The sequence below is a fragment of the Polyodon spathula genome, unplaced genomic scaffold (assembly GCF_017654505.1).
Source record: "Polyodon spathula isolate WHYD16114869_AA unplaced genomic scaffold, ASM1765450v1 scaffolds_1308, whole genome shotgun sequence".
In the NCBI taxonomy this organism is placed as follows: domain Eukaryota; kingdom Metazoa; phylum Chordata; class Actinopteri; order Acipenseriformes; family Polyodontidae; genus Polyodon; species Polyodon spathula.
In genome coordinates, this window is record NW_024472791.1 from 1 (window position 1) to 22,981 (window position 22,981).

General features: G+C 47.2%; 1 protein-coding gene across 1 annotated transcript in view; it reads left to right on the top strand.

Moving 5' to 3' along the window:
- Nucleotides 1-3: 3 nt before the first annotated feature.
- Nucleotides 4-22,981, top strand: part of LOC121309540 (pleckstrin homology-like domain family B member 1) — a gene marked incomplete at its 5' end in the record, with an annotated part of 36,211 nt that continues 13,233 nt past the window's right edge. Inside the window, 9 exons of the mRNA XM_041242521.1 lie at nt 4-540; nt 12,083-12,352; nt 12,845-12,991; nt 13,637-13,774; nt 17,416-17,544; nt 19,979-20,134; nt 20,744-20,854; nt 21,533-21,622; nt 22,389-22,511. Of these exons, the coding sequence (XP_041098455.1) occupies nt 4-540; nt 12,083-12,352; nt 12,845-12,991; nt 13,637-13,774; nt 17,416-17,544; nt 19,979-20,134; nt 20,744-20,854; nt 21,533-21,622; nt 22,389-22,511 (1,701 nt within the window). The remainder of the gene's footprint in view (nt 541-12,082; nt 12,353-12,844; nt 12,992-13,636; nt 13,775-17,415; nt 17,545-19,978; nt 20,135-20,743; nt 20,855-21,532; nt 21,623-22,388; nt 22,512-22,981) is intronic.

The window sequence follows — 22,981 nt, forward strand, 5'->3', positions numbered from 1 at the left end:
ACTTTGCAGCCCCCGGAGAGCCCCCGCCTGGGGCGGCGCAACCCAGAGAGCATGCGTGAGCTGCCCCCTCTCAGCCCCTCACTGTCCCGCAGGGGGGTGGCCACACCTCTGCCCGGGCCGTCGCCCATCCTGAGGGTTCCGGAAGCTGGGAAGCTCTCGGTGCCGGAGAGCCCCAGGTTGCGCCGCAAAGCTGGCTCCCCTTCGGAAGAGCTTCATAGCGGGGGCAGGCATCGGCGAGCGCGGAGCCCTTCCCCGAGCCTCCAGCAGGGGGCGGACAGCGGAGGCATCAGGAAGGCCAGCTACGGCAATGCCCTCTCGCCCGCCTACAGCCTGGGCTCCCTGCCAGGGTCTTCTCCGCAGCCCAGCCCCCGCACGCACAGGAAGATGTCAGGGGGCGCCGGAGAGCTGCGGCCCCCCCACCCTGGAATGCGTGAACGCAAGAACAGCATCACAGAGATCAGCGACAACGAGGACGAGCTGCTGGAGTACCACCGCCGGCAGAGAGAGGAGCGGCTGAGAGAACAGGAGATGGGGAGGCTGGTGAGTACACTGACAGTCACACGGGAGGGGAGGGGTGTTTGTTAGAAGGACCAAGGGGATACCACAGCCATTAGATATTAGATATTAGATATTAATGCAGTGTACTGTAGAATGTGTTCATAATCTGTGTTCTACAGAGTACTGTAAATTCAACAGGACTTTAAACAAGACCCATTTTGATTTCTGCTGGAAAAGTTCCAGCGTTGAATCGACCTGGATTTTAGCTGCATTTTTAGTTTTCTGTAACCATAGCAATTTGAAGAAACCGCTGCAGCACGAAGCTTTCGCCAAAAGAATCTTGCGAAACGTTTGGCTTGCTGGAGATCGGAGGCTGAGGATAGCTGGTGCTTCTGCATGGATTCACAGAAATAAACATTAACCAACTGACTGACATCCAGACTGGAGCTGGCTAGGAATTTCAACACGCGTTGTTCTTGCATTAACCCCTCAGAAGCTGTTGGCTGTTTAGTCTGTTTGCAGATCTCTGTGTATAAACTGAGATGTTTCTGCTTTAGAGACACCAGCTACTGCACAGACCCCCCCCCCCCTGGCACAATGCACCTAAACAGTTCCCTTCTGACCACAGGAACCATCCAGCCCAGTGTGAGGAGCATGCAGTCTTTGTTGTTGGCTTGCTGCAGTTTATGTTAGAGGGTGAATTGAAATGTTTCACTGTTTTCTGTGCCTCACGATGTTTAGTCCAGTAGGGAAGGTTTATTATCCTTCACTATGAGTCTGGCGGAGGTGGCCGGACACACCACACAAAATGGGGATGCACTGGTCTGTCTGTTTGTGCACATGATAGCTGTCCTGATTTTGACATTGCACCACACTTTTGTCACACACTTGTAGACGTTTCGGATTACATTTGGCTGTAATTCGATAACATCTCAATTTTCTAAGGATATTTTTAACCGTTCACTTGCTGTGCATTTGTCACACGATTTTGAGGTGTGTGCGTGCCCTGGTTTTGATGTCATTGTGTGCGTTTGTGAGGAGAGGGGAGAGGCAGGAGTTGCAGCTGTGGATCTGAAACTCATTATTATTATTATTATTATTATTATTATTAAAAAAAAAACAATGTACAATAAACTCCAGTTGAAGGCAGCTGGATCTGAATCTCTTTGTGCTCGTTTCCGGTGCAGAGATCTCCCAGGAGTTTCCTCCTGTCTGGATTCAGTCTCTTTGGTATTCCCCTCTATACATTGCTTGTGCTTGTTCTGAGTGAGCCCTGGAATTTCATTTAGAGGATTGTTTACTCTGGGAAACTGGGTAACATTGCCTGGTTTTAAACAGCAGGTTAGTGGTTAGAGATGAGGGACTGGGATGATGGAAGTGTGTCTTTGTGGTTTGAGCTGAGGGACTGGGACGATGGCAGTGTGTCCTTGTGGTTAGAGATGAGGGACTGGGACGATGGCAGTGTGTCCTTGTGGTTTGAGCTGAGGGACTGGGATGATGGCAGTGTGTCCTTGTGGTTTGAGCTGAGGGACTGGGACGATGGCAGTGTGTCCTTGTGGTTAGAGATGAGGGACTGGGACGATGGCAGTGTGTCCTTGTGGTTAGAGATGAGGGACTGGGATGATGGCAGTGTGTCCTTTTGGTTTGAGCTGAAGGAAAAGCGAGATCAGATTAGCTACTGAGATGCCATTCAAGGGATCCCAGCAGTGATACACTGCAGACTCAGACTCTCCCTTTCCTTAGGGTCAGGGGGCACGCTGCCAGATTGACTAAGCTCAGCCATGGAAAAAATGCAGTCACTTACAGAATCTTAGGATGCTGAGTAACCATAGCAACTCTGTGATTGTTGTGTCCTTGCAGGGGAGGGGGAAGGGCCAGGGGGTGTTGAGAGGGTCTGCTGCCAGAGTCTGAGACATTTGCCTGTAAATTAAAAGCTTCTTTTGTTTCTGTGATTTCAGCGTGTTCCCTTCTGTCCTCGTACTGCACTGCAATTAAACACGCTTTCTGCACTTTGCACTTGAGATCAAGGCGCCCCTCTCGTCTCCTCTCCCAACATTTCTCTACAGAGCTAGTATGCTGTTTCTGTCTTGGGCCTCCTGTCTGTCAGTATGTGTAGCTGATTGCCTTCACACCTGCCGTGAAGCCCTACAATTGCCTGCACAGCACAGCCCCTGCCTTGAAGCCATTAACTATTAACCCCAAACCGAGGCAATCCCTCCCCACAATGTGGTCCCCCTGGCTCGATGGACCCTACCGCTAGGCGTGATCCCTGTGGTACTCTGGCCTGCCTGCATGTCAGGGACTGTCGCCCTTTGAGATTCCCTTGGTTTCAGGAGAGCAGGGCTGCTGTTGGCTCAAGCAGCCCTCAGGCTGTATTTACCTATCAGTGAAGCATGTGTCTCTTTCCAAGCCTCCCCCAGCCATTAATCACCTCTGCAGCTGTCTGCAGTCGACAGGGGCCTCCTTTTAATAGGGAGCTCTTTAGAGAGCTGGATCTCGCTCTGAAAGGCTCAGGGTCATTATTGTTCTGAGCAATTCCCTCCACCTTTCCACTGTTGAAATGTTTTGAAACTTTTCACTGGAGCAAAAGTTGCAGCCATGTTTGATTACATCCACAACTATAGAATTATTCAAACAAATTGTTTTAAGTAAAACGACAAATCATCTGTGGGTATTCGGTTTTAGTTTTGAGTGTGAGAATTTTTGCTGTGAGTTTTGAATGTCTAAAGGTGCTAAAGGGGTCTCCCCTAGACTCTGGGTTCTGTGGCTGTGGGACAGAGAGAAGGGAGACCTTTCTGTCTGTCTATCAGTGTAGGACAGGGCGGTTGAGCTCAGCTAAGTGCCTGGAGCTCTGAGGGTGACATCACCCTTCCATTACCTCATAATTGCTGGTGTATTTAGCAGGGCCTGGGCCAGAGCCAGGAACAGTGCCAGCCACTGCAGAACCCTTTATGAGCTCACCGGAGACCAGGCACAGGAGAGGTGGCACTTTGCATTCACTAAACCATAGCTGATAGGGTAACCTTTTTTTTTTTCATCGAGAGAATGGATGTAAAGGCTTCTAGAAGAGTTGCAAGGATCTTCCAGTTCTCTCTTCTCTCTTTGTTCTGAGGAGCTGAGAAGTTAAATGCAGTTCTTTTGTCTTTTATGCGTTTTATTCATTTCCAGGAGGGTTAAGCTCCCTGGATCTTTGTAAACCGAAAGAGAGTCTTCCAGCCACAAGAGGGCGGGGGTGTTCCAGCCAGGCAGGTTTCTGTGGTTGCGTAACAAGGACTCTCATATGTCAAGCTAGGGGTGTGTGGTACACCTAATCTCAGGGCTGTTCAATATTTACTGTAGTTGATACAGTACAGTTAATAAAACCCATACTCTGCTGTGCACTCTACTGTAGCAAACCTGGTCCAGTTTGTTTACATTCTCAAGGGGTAGATTGATCTGGACACCCCCCCCCCCCAAACGTGCTTGACATTCCATCACTCTGAGAGACCAGTAGATCACACAGCAATGTTACAAATCACATCTTCAAGCTGCTTTCTCATTGAATAGAAAACAAATGGATTTTTTTTTCTCCAAATGGTGCTTTATTATACTGGCTGTGTTTTACACAGTGTCTAGAACAGGGGTGTCCAATCACGGTCCTGGAGGGCCGTTCCACTCCATCTTTAACAGAATGAACGACTTTGGGGTCTGGATGCAGGTTTCATTGGTTCAGTTAAACAATTTGGAACAGGGTTGGATCAAAGACCAGGGGTGGAAGAGGTAAACTTTCGAGAAGCTAGCAGATTTAATAAAACCATATTCAGGACTCCTCCACTGAATTTTCTTTAAGAGTTGATGCTATAATCTGTTTTCAGATTCATTGCTCTGCGCTCCTGGTTTTTGTTTTGCGCCTGTGCCGTGCAATCTGCATCATCTCTGGCTGTAAACCCAAGGCCCTGGCACTTGGGGCAGCAGAGGTGTATTCTCAGATACAGAGGCGGGTGAGAAGAGATGTAACCTGAGAGCTCGGACAATCACGCAGTTATTTCAGAGGCTGGCTGACTCTGTGAGATAAAATTACGCTGTAATACAATTCAGAGGTTTTTAAAAAGCCACCAGGCGTCTCGGTGCTGCGTTTGCAAGTGAGGTGTGAGGGAGACTCAGTTTGCGCTGATTCAGTACAAAGAGAAAGTCAGAATTGCTGTGGCTGGCATCTCAGGTTCATGTGGTGAGCTTTACAGCAACCAACCTCAATTATTACTAGGTTACTACGTGGATCCAGTGTTTTCACTTTTAAAAACCAGTAGCTTGTGATTGATATAGATCTTTTAAAGTGTTAACTAGTTGTTTGAGAAGTTAGCATTATAAGATATAGGCAGGCTTGGTGTTATCTCTCACAAAAGGCATGTTTTAATTCTGACACTGACTGGAAGAGCTGAGCAGCTTAGTGACACCCCTGTCCCCCTTCCGAGACTGGCCTGGGATAACTCCGCCCCCTCTGTCAGGCCCCGCCCCCTGGTGCCTGTGTTCCATTCTGTTGTCAGCAGGGCATTGAGATAGCTGAAAGTTATTGTGACTTCCTGATCTGGGAAACGTCTATTCTGAACTCAAGTTTTTTTTTTTTATATCACTGTGAGAGAAAGAGAGAGAGAGAGAGAGAGAGAGAGAGAGAGAGAGACAGAGAGGGCCTGGGAACAGCTGTGCTTGAAGGGACCTCCAGGGAGAGAGACAGAGAAAGAATAGTACAGTGCAGTACTGTATCGCAGTATCAAGCCAGTGTGATCGCATTGCTATGGACATCAGGGACTTAACTGGACCCGACAGGACTGCATCAGTACCTGTTGGACCAGAGGCCAGCAAGGACCAAGCCTGGGTCTGTATACTGTCTCTGATCCAACAGAACCCGGGCTTACTGAAGGATTGTGCATCGTTACTGAAGGTAATTAGGACTCCTTCATTATGCATCACAGATAACTGCCTGATCTGATCAAAATACCTTTCAGGGTAAGATCTTGGAAATGCATGTAAATGTGTTTATGTAGCACTTACTGATAACGTGAAAGAAACTTTGTTTGCTCTAAATTGTTACAGAATTGTATAAGAGTGTGTGTGTGTGGGGGTGTACTACTCAAGGCAATGAGATGCAGATACAGTACATTACACAAAGCAATGCATTTTGTATGGTAGAAACTTTTTGGGTCATTTAAACTGACTGCATTTTGCTGGGATTCAATGAAAGCCACAACTAACTGTTGGCTTTTTGTGGACAAGTAACAGTCATTCAGTTTCAAAACAGTAACATTAACAATTTGTTTTGCTGTTCACAAGTTTTAAAATATTGCAGCCTTTTAAAATGGATAATATAGTTTAACATAGAATATTAGCTACTTTTGCTTAGTTGTGTTAATTTAATTGTACAAGAAGAGTGGATTATACATTAACAAGCAGAACAATACTGTCTGAGTCGCTGTTTGTGAAGAGTTAATCAGGGAAGCGCTGTAAGGCCACTATATATATATATATATATATATATATATATATATATATATATATATATATATATATATATATATATATATATAAAAAGGCTGTGGTATAGACTGGTGACACCAGCAATCTCACAGCTCTTCCTCTGGAGGTGGGTCAGTGGTGTGGGACATTGAAGGAATTTTCCTTAGGGTAACTGGAGGAAAGGGAGCGAGGACTAGGCTGGATCAGAGGGGGCTGCCGGTGTGGGGGTGTTTGTGTGCTCACTCCTTTGACTGACTTCACAGGGCTGTTTGGAAGTGATTCTCTAGACTGTATATCTCCTATAGGGTTTGCATGTTGTTAGTCACATGGGCATGGCAGAGTGTGCTTAATTCAGGCGTTAACTTATTGTGTGCTGCTGCTAAGTCTAGCTATTAGACACTCAGTTATAGATACGTGATCTGGCTTGGGTCTTCATCAGCATGACACTCAAGAAGTTGTTTTGTGGATTACCAGATTACACAAAGAAGGGAGATACTTCTCTGTAGCTTTATCTCCCAGTGTGCAGTTTAATACACAGTAGTGGGCCCTCGTCACAAAACTTCAACTCACCGGGTTCCAGAGTGGCTCATCTGATAAAAGCACGGCCGCACGGCATGCTGGGTGATTCGTACAGTCAAGGGAGCACAGGTTTACGTCCTGGCTGTGCAAAGTCGCTGGGGAGGGAGCGAGGGAGGGGGCGTCTCATCGGCGGGTTTGGGATCCAAACCCGGCAGGTATTGCTTCTCCTCATCGCGCTTTAGCAGACCGTACTGGCCAGGCACCTAGTGAGTCCTGGGTGTAGAAGAGGAAGCTAGGTCGGTCGTGGGATCAGAGGACACCCACTTAACCTTCTCTTCTCCTGAGCTGTGTTGGGCATTGCTGCAGTGCAGAGAAAAATAATTGGACACTAAATAAAAAAAAAATAATAATAATTCAACTCACGAGTTGTTAAAAGCCAATACAGCAAAGCTATTACAGACGCAGGGTAGCTGGCGGGTTGGTACTCCTTGGTACAGAAAGGGTACAGGGTGACCTGGGTGAAGCCAGAGGATTAATGCTGGCGACACTTTGAGAGCCTGTGCTTTGAATAGCTGGCATTCCTGCTCGTGGACTCTTCACGCACCCCTGCGAGAGAGAGTCTGCAGAGCGGAGTGTGAGAGGAGGCAAGGGCCCAACGCTCAGGCACTGGAGGAGGATGCAGTCCTGCACCGTGCTGTTCATCCAGATCAGGGTCTGCTGCATAATAGCTTGTCTGTTTAACAGGGTGTATACCTTGCTGAACAAAGCTTGTGACAATGCTTTATCGAGCTGTCTTTGAAGTGCCATGCTTTCATTGTGGATGTAGACAAGTGCACTCAGAGTTATGGAGGGTTTATTAGCTGTGTCTGTACATTTTGTGAGCTTCCCTGCATGCTCACTGTAGCACACACAGGCATTCTCAGGCAGATGCAGACCTTGCCCTCAAGCAAACTAGCTAGTGACTTAAATAGACTGGAGTTTTTTTTTGTTTGTTTGTTTGTTTTTTCAGGCTTGTGTTCTAACTTGTTTAACTGTTCTCATCTGCTGTTGGCTGCCACAATTCGACAACTTAAATGAAAAGAAAGGCTACAGGCTACAGGATCTGCACGCAACAACAGATGAGAGGGTTTCCTGAGCTTTGTGAGAGACAGCGGAATGTTTAGCCGCGGGGGAGGTGTTTCACGAGGAGGCGTGGCCTGTAGACAGTGCTGGCTGTCTTGACCACTCCCCTCTCTGGTATGTGTGGAATGGCTCCAGTATGAGACTTGAGTAAGGTTCCTTCACGCTACGCAGTCATGTCTCTGTGGATTGGAGACCTTTGCTCTCATCACTGACAGGTTGTTTAGACTCCATTGCAATCGGCGATACTGTCACGCTACAGGGTGGCCCAGGAGTCAGGCATTATAGACAAGATCATAGCCTCTGCCTACTAGGGTGTAGTCTGTAAGTCAAGCAGATGCAGCCGTTGACTATCAGTGTCCCGCAGCAAAATGTGAATGTGTATTAATATTTTAATGCATGAAATATTGAAAATAGCTAGGGAAAAAAACAACGTTTTGAAGTAGCTTTGGACACGTAATAAATATATGTTGCATTGAAAATATTTTCTTTATATGGGGGCAAGAATGGCATCCTTTATAGTCATAATGTAACAAATTTAACCTAGCCTCACGTGAGGCTATCATGCATTCGGGTCTTCCGTAGAAAAACTAGGAGAGAGGCTGCCATTTTATGAGGTTGCCATGTGTGTAATGGTTAACTGCACCTTTATTACATAAATAGCGACTTGCATGCAACATTTTAGTGTTGCATTAATTTAAATTTACGTTGAAGAGAAAAATGCTGCCTGGAGATTTCTTTTTCATCTCCAAAGTGATCCTGGATATTGCTCGCCGAGGTCAAGGTCTCATTTGTACAGTGAGGTGTGCATTCATCACCTCTCCTGTGGGTTGCTGTGCACAGTATCTAACGATGAGTAAGAGCTGCCGTGTCACTGTTTTGACAGATTGTGGTTGTTTTGTCTCCAATTCGAGATGCTCCGATTTCACTGTCCTCTCTGTCTGACTGTGTAACTTCCAGAGTAATAACTCAAGTCAGAAGAACTTAAAATAGATTTATCTTTATGTAACAATTACCGAACGTTCAAGGAGGGCTGTTCCATAAACGGCGATGTGCGATTAACCAACTAAACAGTTATTCACCGCTAGATCCTTCAATACCTTTAATAGAGTAATGCTTTTGTATAAAGTTATAGAACTGTATCCTTTCTGTTGTTCGTTTTTGATATGCTTTGTGTATTCTGTACCTAAGCACTGACACATTGTTGAAATGCTTTACAGTACAGGGCTAGTGCTGGTTCCTAATCACACCTCACATTGTTAATAGCCAGCTGAAAAATGTGAGTGTTGATCTTGATTATCACCGCCAGTAATGCTGCAGTGCAGCCTGTACACTTGATTCTCCAGTGCATGAAGCTCGGAAAACCATGGCAGAAAATAACCTGCTTTGGAAAATAATAATCATAATTAATAGCAGACGATTACAACCTGGAATTCTGCACCTGGAGTCCTTATCCCTCGTCGCACAGCAGAGCATTTCACAAGGGTTTCAGATTGATTCCCTGGTGCAACGCTCTATACAAACCCACCAATGAGCCTGTCGGAGTGTAGGTTAATCAAAGTGACATCTCTTTAGTATCAGGTGACGCTTTGCATTAAGATTTCTTTACAGAAATCCAGGGCTTGCCGTTAGTCTGAAGGTGAAGTTTCACTGGAGTAACAAATGCACCAGTTTCATGGTCTGTACATTCTGTATCCTTTTATCAATGTGATGACCTTGACTGTGTTTCTTGCTTGTGATTCGTGGATTGTCTGTTTGTGTGCCAGTGCCTTTCTAGACGGGCTCACATCAAGGCTGTTTGTGTGTCGACCGCAGCGCAGTGATAAGGCAGAGCTCCTGTTACTTTGTAGTGAAATTTGTTCTTACATACATAAATACATACAGCCTTATTCATGAAAGCACGTTACAGTAATTGATGAAATAGTGATTGAGGCTTCTTATGATGGTTCTTGTCTGGTTTGAGTCAGACATCCCCAGTAAGCTGCAGTTTAAATGTTTGAGCATGTGAAAGTACTCTGGTTTAGGAAATGACATGGAGACGATCTCCGTTAGTTCTGGTGTTCTGGGGCAGTTCAGATTCCCAGACAGACAGACTGGCAGGAAGACCTCAGGGGCCAGAGAGATGGGCTGCATTCCTTGTGAGGAATATGCTGTGCTACACGGCAAGTCGTTTCCCAGGTTAAGTCATTTAATGAATTTTTTTTGTTTTTGTATTTTGTATTATTATTTGTTTGCAATTGATTGCAGTGCCTGGATGTCAAGCCTTCTTAATCTGAATTGTTATTAGTATGTTGTTTTCTGAAATCAGTTTTGCTATTCTAAAACAAATAATAAACAATTTAAGATGACGTTTGCAGAGCTCAGAAAATCAAGCCCTAGATGTTTTAAACCCTCTGTGCGCATGGCTTTTCTCTCCCTCTTCTCTTTCTCTCCTCCCTCCCTCTCTCTCTCTATGATTAAGGGTATGTGTTGAGACAGGCTAGCTGAGTGATAGGCAGTGTCTGGGTGTGTTTGTATCTGACTGGAAGCAAGCAAGGAGTCTGCTTCTAAACTTGAGGAAAGTAACAGAGGCTTAGAACCCCTTCTCTTCTGGAAATAGCAGCTGGCTGCCGGCATGCATGTGAGTACTAGACCTCCGGGTTTGTTTAACAGCAGTTATGAAGATGTGATGTGTGAGCTGGCTCTGGGTTTAAAAAGGAAATACTCCTTTTATTAGGAAGCCATGCCTGTCTGTTTAATCAGCCCAGGATCTACAGCATCAAGGAGCGTGGACACCTCCAGCTATCAAGCAACAACTACAGTACTATGTGCATGGAAATGCAGAAAATGAGCAACATTATCGTAATGGAGGCGAGTGTGTACTGCGCAGGATTGTACCAGGGCCCCCTGTGGAGCTATCCCAGATTCCACACTCCGAGCTGGGCCGGTCTGACCGAGGGGAGGGGTGGAGAGCCAGTGCTGATCTTTCTCTGGTTTTGTTTGTTTGGATTTTCCTGCACCGAGTCTCTCAGCTGTTCTAAAGCCCCAGGGGGCATTTCTTTTATTGGCTTTCTTGTACAGCTATCTCTGCCTGCCTGTCTGTTTGTAGACCAAATAGGGAACAGAGATTGGTTTAGTGTCTGTGAAAGGCAATAGACTACAGGTACTAGGGAGTCTAATTTGCAGGGAGATGTTTAACTTTGTCTGTCCGTCGTTGTTGGCTCAGTTTCAGATTTGTCATTTCTGTAGCCTGAGGCAGCACTATGTGCTGTCTTGACAATGAAAAGGGAAGGATTCTTCACACTTGCACTGTCTGTAAAAAAAAAAGATAATCGGGAAGGAGGCTGTATGAGAGAGTGTATAAGTTAAGTGGTTTGAGAAAGGAAGGGCTGGGCTGCAGTGTGGAAGGTAGTGGGTTTGAGTAGCTCAGTGATTACTTTCCTGCAGTGTTTGAGTAGCTCAGTGGTTAGAGCACTGGGCTGCAGTGTTTGAGTAGCTCAGTGGTTAGAGCACTGGGCTGCAGTGTTTGAGTAGCTCAGTGGTTGGAGCACTGGGCTGCAGTGTTTGAGTAGCTCAGTGGTTAGAGCACTGGGCTGCAGTGTTTGAGTAGCTCAGTGGTTAGAGCACTGGGCTGCAGTGTTTGAGTAGCTCAGTGGTTAGAGCACTGGGCTGCAGTGTTTGAGTAGCTCAGTGGTTAGAGCACTGGGCTGCAGTGTTTGAGTAGCTCAGTGGTTAGAGCACTGGGCTGCAGTGTTTGACTAGCTCAGTGGTTACTGGGCTGCAGTATTGAACGCAGTGGGGTTGGGTAGCTGAGTGTGGAACCTGAGGGAGGTTGTCTCTTGCTGTTTCTGTAGGGCAGTTACCCTGGCGTGGCCTGCGGCTCCAGCTTTCTTCCTCAGTGGTTTGAGGAATGAGGGCGGCTGGGATTCACTGAGTCAGTCAGGGTAATTACAGGGCTCTCTGACTGCGATCCAGCGCTAACACTCGGGAGAAAAACTAACATGCAACTGACTCGCTCTGCAAACACAAAGACTGCATCTTCTAGGAGTAGAACACAGCGAGGAACCACTCCGTCAATAGGGCAGGCGATGCAGTAGCTGAGGTATCCACACACACGCACAGATTGCAAAACTGAGAGGCAGGCAGGCATTGGCTTCCCGCTGAGTTATAGGGGTAGCAGCTGAACCCACAAAACACAAGGGCATCTGTCAGCTTCCTGGGGGGGGGGGGTCAGCAGCAACACAGAGATTGGCTGCAATAAATTCTGGTTTTGTTTTTGCAGACTATGGAGGAGTACTTGAACCATCCCCCAGAAGTGTCTGTCTCTCTGTCTGACTGACTGACATTTTACAGACAGACAGGCAGGGTTGGAGTTCCTGGTTCCTGGTACCATATCCATTCCCGTAGCTGGCAATGCTTGTGCTTTTGCTGGTGCGTCTCCATTGATCGCTGTTCTCTCTCTCTGTTGCTTTCCCAGGAGAAGCAGCGTTTGGAGACGATCCTGAACCTGTGTGCCGAGTACAACAAGGCTGACTCAGTGCCGGAGGGAGGAGGCGAGGGGGAGCCTGGCAGGGAAAGAGCCTTCCCTGGGGAGGGGGCCGGCAGGAGGCCCTCCCTGGACACACAGACTCGCAGGGGGGGGCAGAGGCAGCGGGAGAGCGATGAGGAGAACCTCAAAGAGGAGTGCAGCAGCACAGAGAGCACACACCAGGAGGTGAGAACAGCGAGAGACACAGGCATACAGGAGGTGAGAACACTGAGAGACAGGGACACACAGGAGGTGAGAACACTGAGAGACAGGGACACACAGGAAGTGAGAACACTGAGAGACAGGGACACACAGGAGGTGAGAACACTGAGACAGGGACACAAAGGAGGTGAGAACACTGAGACAGGGACACACAGGAGGTGAGAACACTGAGACAGGGACACAAAGGAGGTGAGAACACTGAGACAGGGACACACAGGAGGTGAGAACACTGAGACAGGGACACACAGGAGGTGAGGTCACTGAGAGACAGGGACACACAGGAGGTGAGAACACTGAGAGACAAGGACACACAGGAGGTGAGAACACTGAGAGACAGGGACACACAGGAGGTGAGAACACTGAGAGACAGGGACACACAGGAGGTGAGGTCACTGAGAGATGGGGATACACTGAGAGACCGGTATTGTGCTGTAACTCTCACACAGAGTCATTTTCTTTACCCCTGTGTGTGTGTGTTTCTCCCTGCAGCATGAGGAGTCCTCTCTAGGGGGCGCTGCAGTCCGGCAGGAGGTTTCCTATCTGGAGGAAGAGCGTGTGCGGGTGCTGTCCCGCATCGACGAGCTCAAGAGCAGAGTCACTGAGCTGGAGCAGCAGCTACAGGAGTCCAAGCAGGAGGTGAGGGATCCCTGGGAATTTAACAGGGGGATCAGACAGGATCACAGGGGATCTCACTGGATCACCTGAGAACCACATGATGAATCGCACATTTCCACACCTGTTAAAGTTTTCCCACACTAATACCAACTGCTCTGCAGTTCAGAAGACACACTGACCTAATCTCACACAAGCTCACCTGTACAGGTACGCCTAGGGTCGGCCAATCAGGCACCAGAATCCCATTCCATTTCTGGTTTTTATTCCAGCCTGTCCGTTTCAGTTTGCATAGCACCTCTGCGCTGGCGGTAGTTTGTTTAGCAAGGCGTGACTATTGAGTGAACGAGTGAAATGGAAATGTGGACTGGAAGAGGGCTGGGCTGCCTCGACATTCTGTGTTCTGTAACGTTTAATACTTCAATCATCAGATAATACAAACCTGTGTTTTATTGTTTTATGGCCCCATGCAGGGCTATAGAGATAACACAATAAGCTGGATGTCACTTATCGGAAATGAGTTGGTTCTGTGTTTACTTGCTGAAGTAGTTTATTTTTTTTTCTCTGAGAAGGTTGCTGAGGTGTGATTTTGTATTTTACGGTGCTCTCTCTCTCTCTCTCTTTCTCTCTCTCTCTCTCTCTCTCTCTCTCTCTCTCTCTCTCTCTCAGGCGGAGATGGAGCGCGCTTTGCTCCAGGGAGAGAGGCAGGCTGAGCTGGAGCAGATCCACACAGAGAAGGAGCTCATCGTACAGCTGCAGCTGAAACTGAGCAAGCTGGAAAGCAGAATACAGCGCGAGAAAGACCAGGTAACAACACTGTGGGACACACACACACACACAGGCACAAGATGACACAGGGAGCCACATACACAGAGACACAGGCATGGTCCATGATACACATACTGCGAGACATGTAACCATTAAAAAGTTTTCTCTTAAATGAACTTGATTTTAAACAGTAGCTCAAACATTAAACAGCCCAAATGTGTGTTTGCCATCAATTGGTCTTCTCAACTTCATATCATAGAGTACACACACACACACACACACACACACACACACACACACACACACCTCACACCTCACACACACACACACCCCACTCTCTCACACAGACGCACGCACACACACAGAAACTTTGTTCATTACACACCACTAAGAGGACGTGAGAAATGATTCATCTGGATGACGTAAAGCTTGCAAATGGCAAACAAAACATAATGATATCTCTGAAACAACAGTGCTGTTTCCCGACGTCAAGGTCACACAGACTCCTGTAGGTTGACTTCATGTAGCAAGGTGAGTCCTGTAGAATTGGGCAATACAATTAGCTTTGTTTCTGTGTCTCTGTTTCTGTGATTTTTATTTTATTATTGTGGTGTGCAAAGCTGCAGACACTTTCTCTGTTTGGGGGGGGGGGGGTGGTGACACCGTTCTCCCAATCCCCACCTCCTGCCTTTGGGACACCTGCGTTTGTCTAAGTCACCTCACACAGTCCCACACTCTTCTGCCTGCTAAGGACATTTAGACCCTTCAATAGACCAGGGAGGGGTCTGTCCAGTGGTTCTGAGGGATCTTAACACCTCCCATCGTATACAGCCCTCCCTGCATAGACACTACAGTCCTGTCACTGTCTCCCTGCCCTGCACGGTTAGCAGTTTGGTTTGCATAGCCTCGGTGCTCTGTGTTAATGATCCAGCACAGTGCTTGGATCCAGGGCCACCTTGATCAGTTGTCCTGTGTTGACCCCACAGATCTCCTCTATAAAGAACAGGGTGTGTGGAAAGCTAAGACTGAACACTTTAATGGAACTGGTCAAGCTGCCTACAATAATGGCATCATCTTCATAAAAAGCAATTACTGCACCTTTTGACACATTAATGTTTATATTTAAAGAATGAAATCCTGCAGGGTTTGTTAATCAGTCAGATTGCAATCTTGAGGGAGGTTGGCTGGATCTTGGCTTCCTTGTTCTGTCATGTTTTCAGTGGATTGTGACTCTGTCTCTCCTGTTCTGTTCTGTTCTGTGTGTGCCTGTGCGGAGAGGGCCCCTGTCTGGGGGGCTGTGAGGGTCCCTGTCCCTCCAAACGCAGTGCCTTTTTCTCGCTCGCTGGGGAACAATGTCTGGGGTCATTATTTCTATCCTGATGTGTGTGGGATTTTAGCAGGGAGCTGTTGCATTTTGGTTAATTTGAAATGAGTAAAACATTAAGGTTGAAACTGGGGAATTTCTCATTTTGTTTCTTTTTGTCCTATATAGTATATTTGCAAAAGCTATAGTTTTGCTATAATTTAGCACTGTGGTGTTACTCTCTGTCTGTTAGCCCTACTCCCAAAGCTTCAACTCCCAGTGAGTCTACACACTACAACAACCCATCCTGCTAAATTACAGCTGGGACAGGTGCAATCCTGCATAGGTGGAGTGCTCTGTGTACACATGGCTGCTTCTCTGTGGGTCTGTGCAGTGCAGTCTGTTCACAAGGACGCAGCACACCTGGGCTGGGGGTGACTCGCGAGCCTCGTCTCCGTAGTATGTGATAGAGGCCGGAGGAGAGCTTTGTAGATTGGGACCAGTTTCTCCTCTTCTTTTTCTCCTCTGTCTTCGCTCCACTAACCTCTAATAACTCCTAGCACGCTTCTTCCTCTGCACGTTGTGTGGATTTCACTCGCTCTCTGGGACACTAACAGCACGCCCCACCCCCCCAGCCTACGCTACCCCACCCCCCCAGCCACACTGCCATGCCCCCCAGTCATGCTGTCTTGGGGGCCACCCCCGGTGTGATAACCCCCACCCTTTGGGGGGGGGGGGGGGGGGGGGGGTGGGGGGGGCGTAACCCTTCCATGTGATGGCCGCAAGTAAACCATTGCATGCAAGTAAACCATTGCAAAGGCATTGCAATCTCTGCACCTGCACCATGAAGCAGTGCCCCAGCCTGGTTTATTGCAGCAGAAGGAAGCTGTAAAATCACAGATAAGCATTTTTAAGTAGGTGTTTAACCCTTTCATGCACGAAATATTGAAACCCTTACAAGAGACATCATGCAACAAAGGTAGCACACTATCTCCTAGCCTCACAATACTGCCATGCATTTGCGTCTTCCATGTGTTGCCACATAAAGACTGGAAGATCATTTCTTTGTATCCGTCCTAATGTGAGGTTGCCATGCAGGAAAGGGTTAATTGACGTACAGTGTGGTTGTCTTCTCTTATGTTTGGGGCAGCATGCTGGTTTAGTCTGAATGGTGTTGGAGTGAAGCTCTAAAGGATGATGTTTGGACCCCGGCAGACCCTGTGTGTGTGCGTGTGACAGCGAGCGAGTCTGTGGGCTTTACGCCTCAACCCTCATTAAATTAACTCCTTAACGACCAATCAAAAATCACAATAATGATACAACTGTTACTCTCCTGTTAAAATAATATTTCACTTGCCATCTTGCTGTCAATCAGTGGTGTAGCCAGAGCAAGGCGGAGGATCGGGACTGGACACTGGGAACTCCTGGCCCCTCCCCCTCAAACCCCCTGTTTTTCTGCAAACTGCTTCATGATGTTATAATGACTGCAGGTACAATCACAGGCAGTCTAAAGCCAGTCAACCCAAGCTGTAACGAATATAACGTTAATATCTCTCTCACTGGTGGATGTTGAGGTCAATCTATTAGAAAGTCAAGCAGACAAGCGTTTTGACAGAATCAGTCTGAACTAGTGAATTGTCACAACGCCTGCCACTGAGAGCGACAGCAGGATGATTCAGATCAGTCAGCCGTGTTTATTTAATCCTAATGCCAGCCGAGCGGGAAGTATGCATTGGTTTAGCGACTGGAAAAAATTACAGGGGAGAAATTCAAACGCAGTAACTGTGATTCATATGAACGTTTGGATCATCAATCGGATCGCAGAATTATATTCAAGAGAACTGCTCGATTACAAATAAAAATTAATTCTGCAATGAAAAAAACGAAGTCAGGTTTACTGCTCCAGCAGCAGTCTGTACACCTGTGAGCATTTTGAAGAATGTTGAGAATTGTTCTTGTGATGGCAATTTTGGCCGTTTTAAAACCTGAAACTAGAAAAAAAAAAAAAAAATTACTATTATTATTATTATTATTATTATTATTATTATTATTATTATTATCAGTTCTCAACTGTAGTAAGATGGAGACAAAAGTTGCTGCCAGATACAATTGCAAAAGTCTAAGTAAGAATTAGCTCAGGATTAAACATTAAAAGCTGCGTCAGTGCTGGAGTAATTCTCAGCAGTGCAGTGTGTTATTTGCTCTGTATAAGATGTTTAAATACCCCCTCCCCCCTCCACTCCAGTCCAAACACCCCAGGTCTCTGGCTGTTCCACTGTTTGGGGGCCTCTAACCTCAGTGCTTTGCATGGCGTGGATTTGAGCAGTGTTTTTGTTTTTTTTTTCTCTTTTTTCCTGTCCTGGATCGTGTTTTTTAGGAAAGGGCAAATGTTGACGCTGAACGAGAAGCTCTAGAAAGGCTCCAGGACGCTTTCTCTGAGTTGAAGAACCAGCTTCATAACTGCCCCGAGTCACTGAGGGAGCAGTTGCAGGACCAGCTCAAAAGGGTCAGTTCTATACACCCACCCCCCAACCCTCCTCGCCGAAAACAGATCGGAACCCCCTCAAAACACCATCGGAAACCTTCCTAACCCTCCCTGAAATCTCAAATTCAAGCCATGAGCTGGGCTGCTGGTGCGGACTGAAGCTGCTTCGCTTTCAATGAGATATTTGCATAGCACACACTACCACCCTGTGGCCAAATGGTGGTACCATTGCAGCAAAAACACCTTAAAGGGGAAAATGATTTGCACACAACTACTCCTTATAGTCGCGAGTAGCTAAATATACTGGTTAGTCTCCCAGTTGGGTTTCAATCAAACTGGTTTACAGCCACTGCTGTAATAGACCCTGTAGACAGCAGTTCATTCTACAGAAAAGCTATTTTCTTTCACTAAATTTTACAGTGATGAAAGGACTGGAATATGCCGTTTTTTTTCAAACCAGTGTTACAGGCTGAAAAAAACCAGCACTAATAGTCTCCAATCACTGCACAGCTGAAAACCAGTGCTGGCCAATAAGCATTGCTGGAATTTCTGACCAGGCTTCTAACCCTGCCCCCTCCTCCTTACCCATTCTCACCTGCTCATAACTCCTCCTCCTCCGGCACACGATTGGTCTGTGGCAGGGCACAGGTGGGGGTCCTTTGTTTTCTGGCCGTGTGGTAAGGTGTTTGGGCTGGTATTGGAGGCTCATTTCTTGCTCTCTTGCTTTCAGCTCCTGTGTTTTGTGGGTTTGACCCCTCTTCTGTTCCGTTGTGATTGTTCTTTTATTTATTCGTTTCTTTGTGCTTTCAGTTTGGCATTTCCTATGTTTTCGGGGTTCTCTGTTTTTTTTTTTTTTTTGGTTCTCTGTCTTTGTTTAAACCGACTGATTTCAGCTACTGTACCATCTTGCTGCTGGGTTGTCGTGTCGTGTCGTACAATGTCATTGTGTTCGTGTTCCGCTGCCACGTGTGTTATTTTTAATAATGTTCGTTTTGTGTGTTGTTTCAGTACTTTTCAGTATTAAGAAGCTGGAAATGCGCAGAAAAGCATTTTTATGTGGGTGCTTAATTATACATGTTGGGAATAAACGCCCACATGCTGTAAAGCAATACTAATTACTTTGAGATGACATGAGGGGTATAGTGTGACTGTGGGTTGTGCTGCATTGTACAGATTGTTTAATTATACTTCTAAGAAATAATATCACAGCACAGGAAGAATAAAGACAGGACCATAGCACTGTGCAGTGACTGATAGCACATTGAATAAAGACACATTGAATAAAGACAGGACCATAGCACTGTGCAGCAGGACCATAGCACTGTGCAGTGACTGATAGCACATTGAATAAAGACAGGACCATAGCACTGTGCAGTGACTGATAGCACATTGAATAAAGACAGGACCATAGCACTGTGCAGTGACTGATAGCACATTGACAGGACCATAGCACTGTGCAGTGACTGATTCAGGACCATAGCACTGTGCAGTGACTGATTGAGCAGTGTTAGACTAGCACTGTGCAGTGAGTGACAGTACATCGTTGTTCCATATTTGCTGCAGTGTTAGACTGGCTTATAAACCCCATTGGATATTAAACACTAATGATGGAGAGTCAGAAGTGTGTCAAAAGGCTTTTTTATATAAAACAGTGTATTTATTTTGTGGAGCTCCGTTTTTATGTTGTGTTTTCCCACAGAAGCAATGTTAAAGCCAGCTTGCTGTAGCAGAGTTGCAAGTACAACGCTACTGCTAAGAAGATTTCCAGGAAAGGTCACCTTTCCCCACTGTATTCAGAATCGTACCAGCGCTTCAGTGCTCTGTGATGAAACATTGCCACTGTTGCTGTTTAGTCTGAAGTCTGGTTCACACTTGTGTGACTGTCTGCCGAGGGAGACTGGTCTCCAGAGTTTAATTTCTCTCAGCTCTGTCGCATTTCTGGCTGCTGGAGGTCACAGCACTGAAGTATGGAGAAGCCTTTAATCTCCAAGTGACTTAATAAGCAATGATACGTCACTGTCCCAAAACCACCTCCACACTGTGTGAGAGCTGCTCTCTATACTGTCCCTGAGCTGTCTCTATACTTTGTGAGAGCTGCTCCCCATACTGTCCCTGACCTGTCTTTATACTGTGTGAGAGCTGCTCTCTATACTGTCCCTGAGCTGTCTCTATACTGTGTGAGAGCTGCTCTATACTGTCCCTGAGCTGTCTCTATACTATGTGAGAGCTGCTCTCTATACTGTCCCTGAGCTGTCTCTATACTGTGTGAGAGCTGCACTCCATACTATCCCTGAGCTGTCTCTATACTGTGTGAGAGCTGCTCTCCATACTTTCCCTGAGCTGTCTCTATACTGTGTCAGAGCTGCTCTCCATACTGTCCTTGAGCTGTCTCTATACTGTGTGGAAGCTGCCTCTGTGCTTGTTGCCTCATTGCCGCTGTTGTGCTGGCATCTAGAAAGCAGAGACCCTGGAGTCTGAGACCAAGCTGTTCGAAGACCTCGAGTTCCAGCAGCTGGAGAAGGAGAGCCGTCTGGAGGAGGAGAGAGAGACCATCAGCCAGCAGCTGCTGCAGGAGAAGGCAGAGTACCACAGCAACGTGGCCAAGAGGAAGGTAGGGCAGACAAATACAACTCTGGATAGCCAGACAGGCATGCAGCTAGAGAGGTGAGAAATCACCCTCGCTATGCAGTGTGTGTGTCTGTCTGTCTGTCTGTGTCATGCATTAATCTCAACACCTGCCTTGTTTTGCCATGATCTCCTCTTAACTGTTATCCAAGCCTCTATAGACCTTTCAGGTCTGAGTAGAATCCCTTGAACGATGGATTTTTATAAACATTTTGAAGCTGTAGAGCAGGGCTGTCCAATCACAGACCTGGAGGACCCTTCCGCTTTCTTTAACAGGTAAAATGATGTCATGAACTGCTTCAGGGTCTGGATGGAGGTTTGATTGGTTCATTAAGAACAAGGTTGGAACAAAGAGCTGGAGTGGAAGGGCCAATCTTGGACACCCTGGCTGTAGAATAATGGAGCCCGAGATTATCAGGGCCCACTGGTGGCCTTAGGAAGCTTCCCGTAGTAAAAAGCATAAGGATGGTAAAGCATAGGAAAGCATATCTTATTAGCTGTATTGCTCGCTCCCCCTGCCTGCTCGCTCCCCTCCCTGTTCGCTCCCCCTGCCCACTCGCTCCATACTGATCCCTGTCGCTTTCTCTCTCCCCAGGAGAAGGTGGCCGCTCTGGAGAGCCAGGCCAGTCAGCTGGGACTGCAGGCAGCCCAGGAGTGTGAGAGATTGGCCAAGGACAGGAACTTGACTGTGCAGTTGCTGCACAAGGTAAAGAGATACCTCCCACTCCTACTGGCATCCGTACCGTCAGTGCAGTGAGACTCCCATTGCAGAGCAGTTTGAGCCAGTCCAGGTTTTACATTTAATCTTTGAGCTTAATACCCACCTCTATCCAAGCTCTGGCAGTCACACTTGCAGCATTGGTCCCACTGCTATCCAGCGGTGCTCCTGTTTCCTTCCAGGCTGCACTGTGACTGTATTGCATGCTGTAGTCAGATCCCAGCAGTGGAGTTTGCTTTGGGAATGCAGTGCTATTGGAATGTGTAGATACTGTGCAGTCTCTCAGTGTTCTTGAACTGTGTAGATACTGTGCAGAGTCTCTCAGTGCTGTTGAACTGTGTAGATACTGTGCAGTCTCTCAGTGTTGTTGGACTGTGTAGATACTGTGCAGAGTCTCTCAGTGCTGTTGAACTGTGTAGATACTGTGCAGTCTCTCAGTGCTGTTGAACTGTATAGATACTGTGCAGTCTCTCAGTGCTGTTGAACTGTGTAGATACTGTGCAGAGTCTCTGTGTTGCTGGACTGTGTAGATACTGTGCAGAGTCTCTCAGTGTTGTTGAACTGTGTAGATACTGTGCAAAGTCTCTCAGTGTTGTTGGACTGTGTAGATACTGTGCAGAGTCTCCTGGTTGCTTTGCTGACCTGTGTGACTATGTCTGTTTGCAGGAGAAGGAGAGGCTGGCCAGTCTGGAGAAGAGATACTTCAACCTGACCGGAGGCAGAAGCTTCCCCAAGAGCTCCTCCACCATGAAAGAGGTGAGAGAAAGAGCGCGCTGCCGCCCTCTGCTGGCAGACTCCGGGAATCCACACACAGTTACCTGCTGTCTTTCAAATCTGACGTGGAAGGTGGCTTTCCTTCTCTGCTGTATATTGAGCAGAACTATGGTATAGTTCCACAGGAGCGTTCTGGGGGAAGACAATAGGAAATCAAGATAGAGTAGCAAAACACAAGCACTAGTGGTGCATACTTCATACTGCCACTGCTTATTCCACCTCTTATCTGTTCACGTTGACAAACTGTTCTAAAGAACCGTTTCCTTGCACACCCCGGGGCTGCTCTGCTTTTGTTCACAAAAAAATAAAACACCCGCGTCTAGTTTTTAAAATTCAAAGTGCATTTCACTGGAAGCAGTTTCCAGATTTCGTGGTTATTGCAATTGTACACAAGCAATGGCATTTACCACTCAGACTTTATAAACATGCCACAGGTGGTGCAGGGGGTTAGAGACGTGGGATGAAGTGTTTTGCAGGATGCTATTTCAGCAGGAGGCTGTGCGTTGGGTGTGCGGTGAGCCTGTCTGTGTGCCCCGATGTAGTGCAAACCAGAGACGCAGGTCTTGTTACAGGGTAGCCCTGAGCTCTTCCAGCATGACATGGGTGTGCTTCCCATCCTAAGTGAGTGATTCAGTTCAAATCAGTGTGGTGTGGAGAGCGTAGCCTCTTAACGGATAACATGTCCAGCGATGATGATGATGATGATGATGGCAGCACCGGAACCTCTTGACCTTTCAACTTTAAACAGGAAGTGCTTCATATCAACGAGCCGAAGGACCTGTTCGAGGAAGCCCACTCCCAGGACTCCCTCCGGGGGCACGCTGCCGCTTTGCCTGCTTCATCCTCGCAAATCTATCCCAAGGTGCAAGAGGTAACCTGCTTCTGCATGCAGCCTGCTCCTCCCCCGCTCCAACAACTACACCTTCCAGCCATTGCTGGAATTTCTGACAGGGTGAGCGAATTGGCAACACTCTGGAATCCATCAACATTCCTGAAGAACCCACGGTTCTGTTTTGATATTCCAATTTGAACTCTTCCCTGTAATGCAAGAGGTACTGTAGAAGTCCTCTCCGAAACGAATCGCTCAGGATCTGAAAGCCCTAGTCCTGAGACTGCTTCACTGGTCATCCGCACAGAGCTGCGGGTGTGTATGGATGTGTGTGAATGGGGGTGTTGGTGACGGTGGTGGTTATCCCTTTGGGGAAAGCAGCTTGCCTGCTGCTGCATGGAGATTCTTGCCGGTGTGATTGTGGAACGGCTATTCTCAATAAGAGCACTGCAGAGCCCTCTTTTGTGACGAAACCTTTTTGTTTTTCCTGCGCAGGTCTGTGCACAGGTTCA